General features: G+C 34.9%; 5 protein-coding genes across 6 annotated transcripts; 2 read left to right on the top strand and 3 right to left on the bottom strand.

The window, feature by feature from the left end:
• Window positions 1-275: 275 nt before the first annotated feature.
• LOC139777154 (uncharacterized) lies at window positions 276-1,417 on the bottom strand. Its single transcript, XM_071714391.1, has 4 exons — window positions 1,181-1,417; window positions 1,024-1,094; window positions 589-934; window positions 276-499 (listed from the first exon to the last, which is right to left on the bottom strand). Exons 1-4 carry the CDS (start codon window positions 1,277-1,279, stop codon window positions 389-391), a joined length of 627 nt encoding a protein of 208 aa, XP_071570492.1. The 5' UTR covers window positions 1,280-1,417; the 3' UTR covers window positions 276-388.
• A 784-nt stretch (window positions 1,418-2,201) lies between these two features.
• On the bottom strand, window positions 2,202-4,697 carry LOC139777149 (testis-expressed protein 10 homolog). Its single transcript, XM_071714378.1, has 5 exons — window positions 4,287-4,697; window positions 2,962-4,126; window positions 2,659-2,893; window positions 2,421-2,575; window positions 2,202-2,321 (listed from the first exon to the last, which is right to left on the bottom strand). Exons 1-5 carry the CDS (start codon window positions 4,488-4,490, stop codon window positions 2,218-2,220), a joined length of 1,863 nt encoding a protein of 620 aa, XP_071570479.1. The 5' UTR covers window positions 4,491-4,697; the 3' UTR covers window positions 2,202-2,217.
• Window positions 4,698-6,352: 1,655 nt separating this feature from the next.
• LOC139777212 (nonsense-mediated mRNA decay factor SMG9) lies at window positions 6,353-11,274 on the top strand. 2 transcript variants are annotated; one of them, XM_071714505.1, is made up of 10 exons: window positions 6,353-6,516; window positions 6,826-6,999; window positions 7,670-7,716; window positions 8,087-8,273; window positions 8,410-8,703; window positions 8,806-8,950; window positions 9,516-9,636; window positions 9,713-9,824; window positions 10,084-10,203; window positions 10,832-11,274. In XM_071714505.1, exons 2-9 carry the CDS (start codon window positions 6,857-6,859, stop codon window positions 10,160-10,162), a joined length of 1,128 nt encoding a protein of 375 aa, XP_071570606.1. In that variant the 5' UTR covers window positions 6,353-6,516; window positions 6,826-6,856; the 3' UTR covers window positions 10,163-10,203; window positions 10,832-11,274. The 2 variants fall into 2 exon arrangements, with proteins under 2 accessions (XP_071570606.1, XP_071570608.1); XM_071714507.1 differs by lacking the exon at window positions 6,353-6,516 and having other exon boundaries at window positions 6,848-6,986.
• On the bottom strand, window positions 10,223-10,987 carry LOC139777213 (protein Dr1-like). Its single transcript, XM_071714508.1, has one exon. The coding sequence runs from the start codon at window positions 10,985-10,987 to the stop codon at window positions 10,484-10,486; it is 504 nt and encodes a 167-aa protein (XP_071570609.1). The 3' UTR covers window positions 10,223-10,483.
• Window positions 11,275-11,410: 136 nt separating the features above from the next.
• Window positions 11,411-14,422, top strand: LOC139777211 (vascular endothelial growth factor receptor 3). The gene is made up of 8 exons (XM_071714504.1): window positions 11,411-11,865; window positions 11,941-12,163; window positions 12,243-12,406; window positions 12,495-12,738; window positions 12,815-12,918; window positions 13,028-13,127; window positions 13,197-13,781; window positions 13,854-14,422. The coding sequence occupies exons 1-8, from the start codon at window positions 11,627-11,629 to the stop codon at window positions 14,274-14,276; spliced, it is 2,082 nt and encodes a 693-aa protein (XP_071570605.1). The 5' UTR covers window positions 11,411-11,626; the 3' UTR covers window positions 14,277-14,422.
• Window positions 14,423-15,982: the final 1,560 nt, after the last annotated feature.

Here is a 15,982-nt window from a genome sequence, read left to right as displayed (position 1 = left end):
ATAACGCATCCTATAATTATATCCTTAAAAAAAAAAAAAAAAAAAAAAAATACCCATAGACTTTTCGCTTATTCTTTTCTCATTAATTTGTCGCTTATTCAATTTTCTGAATTCCAATTAGAATTTTACTTCTCTTATGTTCACGATACTGTATAACCCTATCACTGCGTCAAAATTTCCAAGTTATCTCAACTTCTTGGTCTCACTTTCGACGTCTATTTGTATCAATCGATATACGTATTTACTCGTACATTCGCGACAGACAAAGCTACCTGTAAACGGCCATAAAAGTTGGTGCTCTAATTTTACTCGTCGTGCCAGCCTTACAAAGCTCCGATCACAAGTAAGATAAATCCTTCGTAATCTATATATCCATTACAGCTAAATATTACGTTATATTTAGTGACATTTGACATGGCGCATCTTCAGTCTTCTTATTATATATTTGCATCTCGGCAACATATTTCTCCTTGGATCTCTCATACATGTCGTAATATACCTGAAACGAACAAGGTATCACGCAATGTTGCTTGACAATAGCGGAAAGTGAGAATGCAAAAGATATATCAAAGTTACGTTAAATTTTACTTTTTTATCCTCAGAGCTGAGAGACTTCCAAGTGGTTGCGAGTTGCCTAGTAAGTTCTTGTTTACTAGGCTCCGGTTCTCCAGCTAAACGTTCCATCACACGAGGTCTTTGCTCTTGACAAAATTGAAAGAAAGGATTAGCGGGTCTCTTCGGTGCGTTTGGATCAGCTTTCGCGCCCTTTCTCTTGGTTCCTTTTCTGGGTTTCTCCTCTTTAGCACTGTGAGAGGTACCTTTACCTCCTTTCTCTGACTTTGGAGTCGTTTGAAACACACTGTTCTCTTCGAGCACACCCATCGGAGCTTCCCGCCAACGATCTCCATGTCGATCCAATCGATCGATCAAGAATCTACGATCAATAACACAGACGATGAAAACATGCGGATTCTTTGAGCATCGAACAAACTAATCCAACTTAACCTGCCTGGCGAAACTAACTTTTTCTCTTTCCTCGTTCGTCGAAGAAGCTTCCTTACTTTCTGGATTCTGTAGACCAATCTTTCATTTTCCTATCGTTTAAAGAATACTATGTAGTTTGAAAAAAAAATAAAAACCGTCGATAATGACTTCGTTCCAGAAGGGAGAGAGACTTAACCTGTTGTAAGACTTCGCATCTCTCCAACAGTAATTGGTATTTTCTCTTGTAAATATCAAGCTCTTCTGGCTCCACATCATATTCGGACTCATCGGACATCGTAAATACGAAATAATTTACAACGAAACACGTGCGTAAGAGAAACGAAGAGAGAAAAACCAGTTACTAGTTAACTACAAACACTTTACACCATACATAAACACCACATAATTGGGTGCATGCAGGGGCGGAAAATAACCATTTCAAGGCTCCTGTCATGGTGCAATAAAGGAAAGAGGTGTGCTCTTGCGCATGAAGATGATTAACCAATGAGAATGGTGGGGAACAAGTGGCTGGCCATGTTGATATATCAGCCAATCAGCGTTTTGCCTGAGATAAAGTCCCTAGATATTAGAGAACCCACATTGAAGGAAACCGTCTGATTGGCTAACTAAATCACGTGGTTCAGCGCCATATTGTTTCTTATGCCCGTATCAGACTACGGATTGGGATTGAGATTGGATTGAAATTTGACCAATCAGAGCAAAGTTTACTAAACTTGAGATCAATTTTCTCTGTTCTAACTACGAATAAAAAATTACGAATTAGTAGAATTTAGCCAAAATATCGAATAAATCTTATTCCATTTAGGATATTTTTAATCAGTAAGCTCATATGTAGTTCCCTACACAGCCCGATTTTGCATTTTTGCTCTTAAACATTTATAATAAATAAAATACGAGTTAAAGTGTGCACTTAGTGCATAAAGTGCACTGCCGCTATAGGATCCCATTAAGGCCGTGGCACATGGAAAAACTTTTTTTCTTTTCATTCACGCTTGTCTCGTTATCGCAGCACGATACATTCAAGTCATATTACGTACAACGGCATATTATACAATAAGTAACGTACGTGAATTTTATCATAAATTAGAGAAAGTATATGCGTATACACGCTATTCGTACGATATGTTAATAAAAATTTATCAAGACTCGCGCTCAACATAGACAAACCGATCGTACAACATTCAACATGCGACAAATTGATAAATTCGTTATTTAATAATAAATCTGTGAATCTACAAAATAAAATAGATTACAAATCATGAGTCTCGATCGTTTATCATCCTGTGAACCTACAATGTCGATCTTTTTAGCATTTTCTGAAAAGAATAAAGCGTTAATACACACAATGAAAGTTACAGCACATATAATATATACGCCCTTAATTCATCCTTAATTACGTTCATATAACTTCTCACCGATAATAGACTTGTGTTTAGCTATCAATTCTTTCCGGATATATTCCTTAAAACGTAAAACTATTTGACCGATCATTCGAATTACGACGTCATCTATGCTTGATCTCAGGAGTAAATTCGGTAAGATCGTAACAAAGTTTTCAAACGCCTTCTCTCTGTCAAATAAAACAAGTATAAAAAACGTCTTATGCTCTACAGAAACTAAATTATCTACTATTATTCTATTTAAAACGATTACCTGTGTAACTCATTTAAATTGCTTTCCAACATAACGTCACCGATAATCAGATACAAGTGTGATTGCAATTCTTTCTTCGGTAAACGAGTAGATGCTTCAATAATCAATCGTAAAGTATGACTTAAACTAATACAGTTGGTATACCAAACTGGACCAGCTTGCAAAAATAAAGTTCTTAAAAGTTTAATCAGTTGCGACAACGATGCGGCCGAGTCGCACCAATTTTCAATAGCACCTGTAAAAGAGAAAGGTCATTGTGTTTTGTGAAAAAAAGGCACGATACGTGAGCCAATATTAATTTACCATTTAAATATTTCATAACTGATACGCAATAGGTTTTGGTAGACTTGGGAAATTGTTCGTTGCTAAACAGAGATGTAAACCATACGTGAATTTGACAAAATCCCAAGTTCTGTTCCAAACATCCACCCATACAATCTGCTCGAGAAAAATCCTCTTGATGTTTTCTGGATTCATTAACAAATGGCTTTACTTTACCATATGGAAATCTCGAGAGAAAATTCTTCATATATGCATCGTGAAATGTATCTTTAAACCAATGCCTCATACGATTGACGTCATAATCGTTGCAATCCAACGTGTCAATGTATTCCACAATTGATTGTATAATCACGACGATACTTGACAATAATGCAGCTGCCTCACTCGAAATCGTAATTTCCGTGTAACTCTCCACTTTTTCATCCGGGCATACTTCAAGCCAAATATCAGACATCAGTGGCATCAATAAATCTACATATTTCACGAATTCTTCTACAGGTAGAGTTTCTTTCACGCTACTACCTATCGAGCTCACATCTTTGTCAAGATTAATTTCACAAACTCGAGTCACGCTATCGCTATAAACGGGAATATATCTGGTATATCTCGTCGCTCTCGCGATCGGAAGCACGTTCGACCGCGCATTTATACAAATCTTTCTATAGTTTATTATAGAGATGAACATATTAGCTAAACGTTCCAGAACTTTAATTCTCCATTTTACATCCGTGCTCTTGGAATTTAGCGTTGTCGTTAATCGTGCCCCAGGTCTAACTTGGTTGTGTAATCTACATATCATACTCAAAAAATTGGGTAATATTTTATGGCTGTCTCTCGCCAATACACCGTCGCAATTTTTTACGAGCACATCTAAGAAAAGTAGAGAATCTTCCTTTACACGTGGATCAATATGCGTCATGGCACAGCTTAAATACGATATTACAATTTCACGCAAGGGTGTCAATTGCCGATTCGAAATACGGCCAAGAATAAAATCGAGCGCATGAAACGAACTTGTTCGTACATTTCTCTCTTTATCGAGAGATAAAGCCGCAATACCACGTAACAAAGAATTCAATTGCGAATGTAGAGTTTTTGGAGAATTTCGCAACAAGATGTCTTTTAATTGTCTCAACGCATCTTCTCTCACAGTCGAATTGTGATGCCGAAAACGTGTTAATAAATCCTGAAAAAAAGTGTATATTATATATATATATATATATATATATCTACTGGATTACCATTCGCAAGTTATAATTAAAGGGCATTAACTAATTTTACGTTTATACAATACGCTTTATCATTCAATTAACTCGTAGAAATTAAATGTAAATTGATTTACGTACATCGATATTCAATTTGCGAGAACTGAGAACTTCCGTTTCACTCCGTTGCTTCAATTGTTCACGTATCAGTATCTTCTTTACTTTAAACGACGTATCCGTGATATTCAAGCCTTTCGGTAACGAATTGACGGATCTCTTAGTTTTCAATTTTATTTTCGACTTTTCTGATTTCAGGCGTTTCGAACGTTTATGACCTTTACTCATGTTTCTGATATATGATGTGTGTATCGTATTAATGACAAAATAATACCGCAATAAGTTGTTAAATTTTCTTTCAAAGTGGATGCTTCCAACTCTAAAAAGCTATATGGCACAATTACATTTAGATTTTGTGTAACAAAATTATAATAACACAAATTGAGGTTATTTGACTCGCACTCGAAAAGTCGAAAAGTAGCATACAACCATAGATATAGTTATAGATAGAGAGAAACCTGAGAGCGGCCATCCCGCTTCGGGAGACGCCTAGAGTTGAGTTAGGACACCCCGTTCTGAGTCCTGATTGGTTCCGCCATTTAATGGGGAATGCTGGGTCTACAATGCGAGTCGCAAAGTCGTGAGTCGCAAGAATTGACCAATCACAGTCGATTATTCTCCTCAAATTCGACTGTAATTGGTCAATTCTTGCGACTCACGACTTTGCGACTCGCATTGTAGACCCAGCATTACACGGCGCCTTTAATCGGGTTTAATAACATCGGTAGTTCTTAGATTAGCCAATCACACTCATTCTTCAGAAGAAGGGAATAGCTGTGATTTGCCAGCCTAAGAACTACCGATGTTATTAAACCCGACGTGTAATGCTAGGTCTACAATGCGAGTCGCAAAGTCGTGAGTCGCAAGAATTGACCAATCACAATCGAATTTGAGGAGAATAATCGACTGTGATTGGTCAATTCTTGCGACTCACGACTTTGTGACTCCCATTGTAGACCCAGCATAACAGCGGTCGTTCTATAATGCTGGGTCTACAATGCGAGTCGCAAAGTCGTGAGTCGCAAGAATTGACCAATCACAGTCGAATTTGAGGAGAATAATCGACTGTGATTGGTCAATTCTTGCGACTCACGACTTTGCGACTCGCATTGTAGACCCAGCATAAGTGGGAGTGAAACAAAGACCCATGAAAAGTACGAGTGGGGAGACATGCATAATTCCCTATTAATGGCGGACGGTGTCCTAAGGGTGAAGTCCCATGGAGCCAGCGTACGGCGTACCGGCGTATGGCGTAAAGAAGCTTGGCTAATCACAGGCTTTACGCTTGTTTTCGTTACGCCAGCACAGATGTTACGCTGGTTTTTGAAGCGTTTCGGCGTTTATGCTACAATGATACACACCCACGTACACGCATATAGAATATTGCTTCATGTATGAATGTATGTGTTAAAAATTGCGCTGAAAATTTCATCGGCTGTCCCATGGGGCGTATTTACGCCGGCGTAATGATCAATAAGCCAATCACAAGACCCCTTGAGCATCCATTTTGAAAATAAGCTGTGTAAAACAACACTGTGATTGGCTTATTAATCATTACGCTGCTTAAATACGCTCCATGGGACAGCCGATGTTAGTGCTGGCGTAACGAAAACGAGCGTAAAGCCTGTGATTAGCTAAGCTTCTGTACATACGCCATACGCCGGTACGCCATACGTTGGCTCCATGGGACTTCACCCTAAGGCCCAGTTTCACAGTGGCCAGTTAGCTTAAAGGCTAATTTATAGAGGCCGTAACCGTTAATTTAAGCCGTAATCTTCAAGAAATTGACCAATCACAGTCGAATGTGAGAAGAACAATCGACTGTGATTGGTCAATTTCTTAAAGATTACGGCTTAAATTAACGGTTACGGCCTCTATAAATCAGCCTTAACTAGTAGTTAACTCTCACTCTCTGTCTCTTTCTAACCTCAAAGGTTAGAAAGAGACGGAGAGTGAGAATTAACTACTAGTTAAGCTAACTGGCCACTGTGAAACTGGGCCTAAATCTGTCTGATTTACGTTAGTTCAACTTGCGGCCACCAGGCGCGCTGGGGAGAACGACTCCCAGAAAACATGAAACAGACCACCTTATTATATTTCAGATTTCGGTGCTGTTGATACAGCAGATTTCCTAACCACAACTGTCATTTTTAACGCCGATAACTTTTGTTCCACTTGAGAGCGACGATTTTAACTTTCATATTCGGATTTAACACGCCAAAATACACAATATTGGTAAATTTTAGCCAAATCGGTGAGAAAGCCACTTTTCTTCATATTTACCTAATGTTCATATTTCTTTTTATGTATATTCAACATTTTAGTAACTAAACTACCTGCTGTACTACGTTTTACGCGAGCGTTACTTTTGTAGTAACTTGCGATAATTCACTCGTTTACGCGGAGTAAATTATCGTAAGTTACTACAAAATCCCGTTTACTCGAAGGAATTTATCGTAAGCTATTACAGAAATAACGCTCGCGTAAACGTAGTATGGGGTAACGTACTTTATAAGAGATAATTTCAATTTATATATATAATATATACTTGTTTATACTACAGCAAGGGAAATATTATCACTAGTGTGAAAGAAATGCTGCCAATAATGCCAAAGGATTCAGAGATTAAGGATGGAGAAAAGAACCTAATTAAGATTGTAGAACGGCCGACATTTATATTAAAGACTAGAGAAGGAGAAAATAGAGCTGTTTCTCCGAGCCAACGTAACGGCCACAAGTATAGTATTATTAAATAATTGTAATAAATATCCAAATAAAAGAATCAAGACTTTGGACTCTGATGAAAAATAAACCAGCAAATTATAGCGGTGAAAGGACTATGAAAGTATAAACGCGTTAAAAGCCATTTGAAAGTCAAAAAGTCAAATTAAAACGTTTTTAAAAATTACAAATTTCTGACATTCTCCATTGTACCAATAGTGTGTGCTTCGAGATTGGAAAGTAAAAAAGTCAAATTGAAATGTTGGCATGTAATTAGACTAAAAGATCATTATCAGATAATCTGGAGAACAAGAGTGTCCAGACTATCCGATAACGATCATCTTTTAGTCTATTTACACGCCAATATTTCAATTTGGCTTTTTTACTTCCCCGGTCTCGAAGCACACTTTTGGTTCCAATGGAGAACGTGAGAAATTTATAATTTTTATACCGTTGAGGATGGCTCGCACGGTGGAGCAGAAACGTTCAAAGCATTATATATTATTGAAATTAGAAATAAATTTAATCTGAATCCGTTAATCAGAAAAATTATACACCAATAACCACGTTGTACTCTCATAGTCCTTCCCATCACCACGATTTGTAATAACTATTGATTTATATATTATTTTATCTTTTATTATACCTCTGTTATATACAATTTAATAACAAGGTTTTTTTTTTAGAAAAGATACCGATATGTCTTCAGCAGCACTAGTAAAAGTACAAGATTGTAAGTAAATTCTTTAATATACAGCATAATTTATATAGAATGTCAAAAAATTATTGAATTTTTTAAAATAAAATTCTCTGATTAATTTGGAGTCGTTTTTCCCTCGACAAAAATATTGAGATTGATTCTAATTTTCTCTAATTTTTTACACCGTATATTTTTATAACTAAACTTTTTTATCGCTTATAAATTCGAAATTATTGACTTAACTTGCTAAAAAAAGTTAATTCAATAAATTGAACAAAGAACTTGTAATTAAAAGAACGTCCGATAATTTTGGGATTCTATATATGGTATAGGTTATATATTAATATTGCAGGATACTTGGAAAATTAATATGTTATAATAGCAAGATATTAAAATATTTCAGCGATCCGTATGCTTTCCATCTGTCCCGAAATGAATACGTGTATGAAATTCATGGATGAAAATATGCAATTATGTGAAAATTCAATAGATTTTCTCTATGATCAGCAAGACTTTCTAGTCGTTGGATGTCTAGGTGCGCAAGGTGTTGGTAAATCGACGATTATGTCACTGCTAACATCACGTTATTCGTACGTATTGTATTTGTTTGCAACATACATTAAACTTTTTTACTAATGAGGAGGTTTTGGGGGACTTTGTTTACCCCCTCAAATGATCTCTCCTTGTAAAATTGATGTTATTTTAATAATTTTATTTTATCGTCAGGTCTAACATTTTTCAAGTTCAAGATTTATCACATTATGAAACTAGTACAAATTGTACCACTGGAATAGACCTTTTTGTAACTAAAAATAGAGTGATATATTTGGATACACAGCCAATTCTTTCTGGATTTGCGATCGACGCTGCATCCTTTGATCAGAAGAAAGGTGCACCTGATTTTGCGAACAGTGATTCTAATTTAGAATTACAATCGCTCCAGTTTGCAGCATTCTTATTTTCCGTATGCCACGTTATTATATTTGTACAAGATTGGTTCGTCGATCCAAATTTAGTAAGGTAATTATGTGAAGGAAAATATTTATTAATTTGGCTATAACATAATCACTTTTTATCGCGAACATTTACAATACATAATGAAATATCTGTTTCTCTTTGTAGATTTTTACAGACCGCAGAAATGTTAAAACCATCCTCAACAACTATCATAGATCAAGATTACGTAGAATATTATCCCCATGTTGTATTTTTGCATAACAAAGCGGAATTGCAAGATTTTATGCCCGCTGTTATCGACGAAACGAAGGTACTCCGACACATGGCGTACACGAGTTATCGACTTCAAATATAGCTTATTCTTTGAAATACATCAAATCTCCCCATATTCTTAGACTCTAGGCCGGAACATAATACAAAGGTACAGGCAATAGGAACAGGGAATAGCAACGGAATGCATCGATACACAGCTTCCGATAGGTTGAAAATCTACATTCCGTTTGTATTCCCTATTTCTATTGCCCGTACCTTTGTATCGTGTTCCGGCCCTCTCTCCATCTTTATTCTTTTCATCATCTGAATTAAAAGTATTTAAATTTCTATAAATTTAATTTCCTTTTACACACCGCTCCCTTTAGCATTTGATTTCAATTATATTATCGTCTGTCTTTTAGTTGTTTTCTTAAATTGATTGCGCGTATAGTATTTTTATTTTATGTGGCAAACTACCGAAACGAATCGATGAATTGATCGAAGAAGAAATTGTGAATCAGAAAATTATAATCAAATTTCAAAAATATATTAAAAATATAGAGGCTTGATTGTATTTAAGTGCTATTTTGAAAATTATCATGTTTTTAAGTTTTTTTTTTCAGGATTTTTACAACAAGGTGTTTTCTAGTTCTCGACTACAAACTCATAGCGGTATAGATATGAGTCATTGTTCGACGGAAAGTAGCTTAAATTTATTTTTGATACCTTCGAGGGCTAAAGAAGGTAAAAGATTGTTTTAGATCATTTATAAAAGATTGCACATTGATATTTAATATATTTAATTGCATTCTTATTTTAGAAGACAAAACTTTTTGTGAAAACGAAGAATCTCTTATAGACAAACTACGAACAAAGATACATGGAGTTGCTAGGAATTCAATTACACCTTCTGTATTAACAGAAAAAAATTGGTATAAATCAGATAATATTCGTTGATAATATTACAACAATAAGACTTTTATATTTGTTACTAATCAGAGACTAAATTATTTCATCTATTCCTCGTTTTATTTATATTCTAATGATTTGATTACCAAATCGATAAAATGTCAATGAAAACTGAAGAGAAAGTAAAAAATAGATGAGCTAATTTTATTTCGATAAGAGATAAATATGAAAAGTTATCTACAATATTATATGTCCCTAAAATAATACAGGTGTTATTGATAGGTATCATTATGTTTCAAAAGTTATAGAAGTAATAAAGAAAAGCCATCTATCTTCTGAATATGGAAGACTAATGCCTTAAATGTAAAAGCCTACATGGAAGGATGTGAAAAAGAAACAAAGGTATAATTAATCCACTTAATCATATGATACATTGCTTTTATAAATTATAATATTAAATTAAGGAGTGTAAGAGTGTTTAATATACAACTTTGTGAGGTACAGAATTAAATGATTAAAGACAGCTTCTAAGAATAATAGAATTTGTGTATTTGTGTGTGTGTGTGTGTATTTAATATTTTTCACTTCATCGCTATTCTCTCTCTCTCTGTTTTATTCTAAATATTTCATTTCAAGTAAAAAAAAAACATGTCTGCACAAAAGGTTCACCGATAGAATTTCTTTATGAATAATCTTCTTGCTCACTGTCACCTTGCTGCATAGATGCCATTTGTGTAACAGCTTGTAATTGTTGCCACTGTTGCTGTTCCGCAACTGCTTGTTCCTCTCTTGCTTTAGCAAATAACTCCTGCTGTTGCCGTAATAATTCTTCCTCTGGAATTCCCAAATTTTCTAATCTGGTACTTTGACGTCTTCTTTTAGCCGCTACAGCTTTGCAGTCTCGTAATACAGCTTCTGCCTCTGCATTGTAATCACCGAAGCCCAATTTATCGAGCGCTTGTAGAACATGTTCCGCATTTATAGTTTTCTTTTGTTGTTGATTGCAAATTTCATTTGCCTCGGAGGACAGCAGGTGAATGAATTCCGTGCAGCAGTTCAAGATAAGCTCTCTAGATTCGTTTGCAACTCGCACATGAGGCAAGATCTCCTTGATTATTTTGTTAATTGACGCACGAGGAAGCGTAAGCTCGTCGTCGTCGGTCGGTGACATCGCAGCTGAGGCCATTTGACTCCTAGAATATTAAAAACTAGAATTAAAAACTACTATATATTCAGAAAGTTCAGAATAATCTGAATTGGATAATTATGACGTTCCAAAGATGCGTATACAGAACGAGTTTTATTTGCGCGTGCCAAAAATCACCGCCACGTATCTCAGGAAATATTGGTTTATTGCAAAAAATGTTTTGGAATCATCCTGTATATATAAAGATGTATAAATTATGACAAATATATATGTATGTTATATTGATTTTTATTATCGATAAGAATAAATCTGACATTTTAACTTTTGTTAATTGTAACAATTATTTAATTTATGGAATTAGACAGTAGATGTATACATATTCCCAACAATTTGCAACATTTTTCCATTACTATTTTATTAAATAATATGTAGCATTCTTGAAATAATAAGGTGGTAATCATCATTTTATTATAGGAAGTGATGAGATTTTTACGCACTTGCGATTATCAGATAAGAGTTATCTAGATATGTGTTTTGCTAAAGATAAACTGAAATAAAGCACAGTATTATTGGACGAAACGGACATCTTGTCACTCTACAAGTTACAACAAAACTATAAAGTAGTAACGAAAAATATTATGTATCTACATTATTTAGATAATGGTCATATAAGATGAAATGTTTATACCGTGCAAATGGATTTATATATGTGATCTAGTTGCGTTGCTTTTATATTTTGATACGATATGCGCAACAAACGTAAAAAATGTAGCAAAACTTGCTGGCGTTGTGGAAAATATTACGGTGTACGTTTTAGAAGATGAAAGTTATTTAATAAACGATAACATATTGAGATCATTGAAATTGAATGTATCTTGGACGCCACCAAATGGAGGAAAACAACCCTCTTCATACAGGTGCACTAATTAATACTTGGCAATAATAATTGTTTATAAAGATTATATAACAAAAAATTTCAATGTGTATTATAGCATCATGATTACAAGTATCTTAAATGAAACCGGTATAAATAAAACAGAATGTACGGAAAGTTCTGCGCTCTATACCGTGCAAAATAAAGGTCCATTTAGCATATTAATACCACAAAATAAATTATCGAATGACATGCCGGAGGTACAAATACATCCAAATTGTACGTACAAGATACATGTATATGCCAACCCAAGAGCTAAACCTACAGTCAAGTTACCAGAGGTAAAATTATGAATTAACATTATGAGACAACATTAAACTCAAAATATCAAATTTTCAAGATATGTTTTTTATTACATAGGTCATTTATAAAGTTCCGGAATGTATCGGACCGAAATGTAGTTGCGCGGATGCAAAATCTATCTTGCCTATCCCAAAAGTGGAAGCAATCCGAGCAAAAAAAAATTTTGTTATCAACTGGAACGTTACCTCGAATAGTTCTCATATTCGCTCTTATGTAATTAGGTGAGACTCTTTTATTTCATTCTATTAATTTAATTTTCCTACTATTCTACTATATACTTGGATTATGGCGCAACGTATAATTTTCTAGTATCGGCATACCATTGTTGATATCAAAAGCAGGGCATTCGGTATATAATATCACGAAGATAAGTAACGTGACTTCTACAACAAATACCTTTAGTTGGAATATGAAAATTGACGGTCAGTATATAAAAGTAAACAATGGATACAAAATATTGATAGCAGCAATGGATTATCGAGGTTGCTTAGGAACTCGAGGTGGTTTTACTATTAATGCAAGCAAAACTAAAATATTGAACGGGAGTATTATGGTATATATCATAAAAAAATACATATTGATAATTAATATGTATAATATAAAATTCATATAGTTTAATTATGTCGCAGTGGTTATTACTTGCCGGTGTTGCTATTTGTGTCGTATTAGGCTTTATCAGCATTGTGTCAATATATAATAAAAATGGATATCAACTTGTATCGCCAACTAGACGGTAAGATTTAAAATTTCCCAACTATTTTTTTCAACTTTTACGTATGTGTAGTAATTATTACATATACATATATTATAGCAAATATTAAGGTTTTATTTTTTAACAACAGGAAACAAACAGTGTCCGGTCTTTCCGCTTGTAAGCTGGCTCAATGGCCAGATCTAGTTTTCCAAAGACACAATATTGATATATACGTCGAAAGGTCTGAGGTAAATGGAAAAGGATTGAATAATTAGAAAAAAACCTTTTAATTGTAGCATTCACGAAACTTGTTGTAGGAGACGTATTATAAGGCGCAGAATGATATATTTGAAGTGCCATATAAATATATAAATGTTAAACGTGAATTAGGAAAAGGACAATTTGGTAAAGTATATCTAGGTAGTTTAAATAATAATGAAAACACGTTAATAGCCGTTAAAATGTTACAATGTTCCGACGCATGCAACGAACCTGAAGCCAGGCATCAATTATTGGAAGAAATCAAAATAATGAAAGCAGCTGGTCCTCATACACATTTAGTGGGCCTTATAGGTTGCTGCACTTTACCAAATAATCCTATATGTATACTTTTAGAGTATATGGAAGGTGGAGATTTGCTCGCGTATCTACATTATAGAAGAAAAATCAAATTGGACGATATATCTTTGTGCAGTTTTGAAAAGGCTATATCGAGATATGCGAATATTATTGAAGGAAATAAACACGACAATGAAAATCTATACGATATAATCGAGAAGCAACAATTTATAAAATTCGCGCTTGATATCGCAAGAGGAATGGAACATTTGGAAGTTAAGGAAATTATACATAGAGATTTGGCAGCGAGAAACATCCTCCTCACTTCAGATCTAACGTTAAAGGTAGATAGATAGATGTGTATATTACGATTAAAAAATCGCTTATAGAATTACATGGATTTATTATGGATTTAGATTTCTGACTTTGGCCTGTCACGAAATGGAATATACGTGATAAATAATATGGCTGGCAAAATTCGTCAACTCCCAATACGTTGGATGTCACCGGAAGCTGTACTCGATCATGCTTTCTCTTCTAAAAGTGACGTTTGGTCATTTGGGATTGTACTTTGGGAAATTGGGACTTTAGGTTCTTTTCCATATGCTAGTATACAGGATAACGAATTGTTGCGTTATTTAACTCGAGACAAATGTCGCTTAGCATGTCCTAATACGATTTCTCGGGATATATATAAAATTATGTGTTCTTGTTGGAATACAGCTCCGCGAGATAGACCTAGTTTTGCACAACTTGTTTTAGACTTGAAGACGCTAAAAAAACATTTACATTCTCCGCACGAAGCAAGTAATCCTTGTTACGCATTGCTATCACACTAGTACATCTTGGGATCAATGATTATATCTATACATATATATGTTGTAAAAAAAAACTTGAAAAAATATGTGTATAATTTTAATAATATTGTACGTTCCGTTGGCTACTACATACTCTATCTAAGAAAATATATGCCGTTAAATCTCAACTTTTATTCCATGGAATATAAAAACTATGATATTAAAGAGATGAGATATTTTATTAAAAACAGTTTAGTTTTGATAAGATACAGCATACACCGTAACAGCTGAGAGTAAGATCGGCAATAAATACTCGATAAATTCCAACAAGGTTACAGAATGACAGGGTTAGTTTAATCATATTGATAAACTATTTGTAAAAGAATCTTAAAAGAAGATGAGTTTTTTGGATACATAACGGTAAAGAATGTAAAGAAAAAATCATAAAATTTATGTCATTTTGAAAAAAACAACATTAACCTTTTATAAATATTAACATATATTTTTGTTCAATATTTACCATGTTAAATGTAAACAAACGGTAATCCTATACTACAATTTAGAAAAAATATTTCGTTATATATTAAGATAAAAAAGGTTTTATTTATATATCTTTTAACTCACTTGTTATATTACTCCGTTACGGTTATTAAGGTACTGCAACCTAACCTAAATGCGATCAACCATGAAGTATAAAGATAAGGAGTACAAATACAAACTCACGGAATAACCACGGTATATTGAGTATGAGTATGGCTGAGTTTCTAATTTCATTGGGCGCGTTCAGCAGAACAAACCGCTCAGAAGCAATCGAACGTGATTGGTTCTTACTTTTAGATCCAACAAATCAACGTAGCGTGTTGATAAGACGACACTCAACAGTTGTGTATGCTGAACGCGGCCAATGACTACGTTTTGGATTCTGGCACACAGGACGCGGAAGCGCTTGCCGCGCGGTAAGAAGCGACGCGGTAGCCAATAAACTTTTGGTTCTTACGGAAAAGCAACACGTTGATTAGTTACCGCGTCGCTTCTTGCCGCGCGGCAAGCGTTTCAGCGTCCCTTGTGCAGAAGCCATTTATCCCAATCGAGTATTGTGCTGTCTGTAACCTCAGTAGGGGAAGATACTCGATACCCGATTATCTATTACCTGTATTTTTTATATAAAAGAAATCTAGTTATGACAAATAGATATCACCTCTTCTTTCTAGTAAGAATTAAATCATGACGAATTATTATTTCACCATGAATCTTAAGAATCTAGAGAATCTTAAATAATTTAAAAACAAAACCAGAGAGCTTGAGTCGCCAGTGAATAATTAAGAATTAATAGAGAATCTCTATTAATTAAATAATTTAATCTGTACAGTATCATGATTTCATAAATTAAACTAAATAATTCTAAACTCTTTATTCTCAATTCTCATTTCTCAATTCTCAATTCTCAATTCTCGATCCGACCGGCGGAACCCGAATCCGCGAACCGGAAGTCCGATCGCGAAGCCGCGCTAGGAACGGGTCAGGATGGTGAAAGTGAGTCACCCAGCCGAGTTTCGAGTCGATCCGACCGGCGGAACCCGAATTCGCGAACCGGAGGGCCGATCGCGAGGCCGCTCTAGGAACGCGTCAGGGAGGTGAAAGTGAGTCACCCAGCCGAGTTTCGAGTCGATCCGACCGGCGGAACCCGAATTCGCGAACCGGAGGGCCGATCGCGAAGCCGCGCTAGGAACGCGTCAGGGAGGTGAAAG

The sequence above is a fragment of the Temnothorax nylanderi genome, unplaced genomic scaffold (genome assembly GCF_030848795.1).
Source record: "Temnothorax nylanderi isolate EJ_2023f unplaced genomic scaffold, tnyl_v1.0 TNYL_tig0140_pilon, whole genome shotgun sequence".
Classification (NCBI taxonomy): Eukaryota; Metazoa; Arthropoda; class Insecta; order Hymenoptera; family Formicidae; genus Temnothorax; species Temnothorax nylanderi.
The sequence above is the reverse complement of the archived record's forward strand: the minus strand, read 5'-3'. Positions and strand labels throughout refer to the sequence as shown.

Coding starts and splice junctions, on each gene's coding strand:
- LOC139777154 (XM_071714391.1), bottom strand. CDS start 1,279: ATGTCCGATGAGTCCGAATATGATGTGGAGCCAGAAGAGCTTGATATT. Junction 935..1,023: donor CGAACGAGGAAAGAGAAAAA/GTTAGTTTCGCC, acceptor TATTGATCGTAG/ATTCTTGATCGATCGATTGG. Junction 500..588: donor TCAGCTCTGAGGATAAAAAA/GTAAAATTTAAC, acceptor TGTTCGTTTCAG/GTATATTACGACATGTATGA.
- LOC139777149 (XM_071714378.1), bottom strand. CDS start 4,490: ATGAGTAAAGGTCATAAACGTTCGAAACGCCTGAAATCAGAAAAGTCG. Junction 2,576..2,658: donor AATTTAAATGAGTTACACAG/GTAATCGTTTTA, acceptor TTTATTTGACAG/AGAGAAGGCGTTTGAAAACT. Junction 2,322..2,420: donor TAAACACAAGTCTATTATCG/GTGAGAAGTTAT, acceptor TATTCTTTTCAG/AAAATGCTAAAAAGATCGAC.
- LOC139777212 (XM_071714505.1), top strand. CDS start 6,857: ATGCTGCCAATAATGCCAAAGGATTCAGAGATTAAGGATGGAGAAAAG. Junction 7,000..7,669: donor AGCCAACGTAACGGCCACAA/GTATAGTATTAT, acceptor TTTTTTTTTTAG/AAAAGATACCGATATGTCTT. Junction 8,951..9,515: donor CTGTTATCGACGAAACGAAG/GTACTCCGACAC, acceptor TTTTTTTTTCAG/GATTTTTACAACAAGGTGTT.
- LOC139777213 (XM_071714508.1), bottom strand. CDS start 10,987: ATGGCCTCAGCTGCGATGTCACCGACCGACGACGACGAGCTTACGCTT.
- LOC139777211 (XM_071714504.1), top strand. CDS start 11,627: ATGTTTATACCGTGCAAATGGATTTATATATGTGATCTAGTTGCGTTG. Junction 12,164..12,242: donor CTACAGTCAAGTTACCAGAG/GTAAAATTATGA, acceptor TTTATTACATAG/GTCATTTATAAAGTTCCGGA. Junction 12,739..12,814: donor TATTGAACGGGAGTATTATG/GTATATATCATA, acceptor ATTATGTCGCAG/TGGTTATTACTTGCCGGTGT.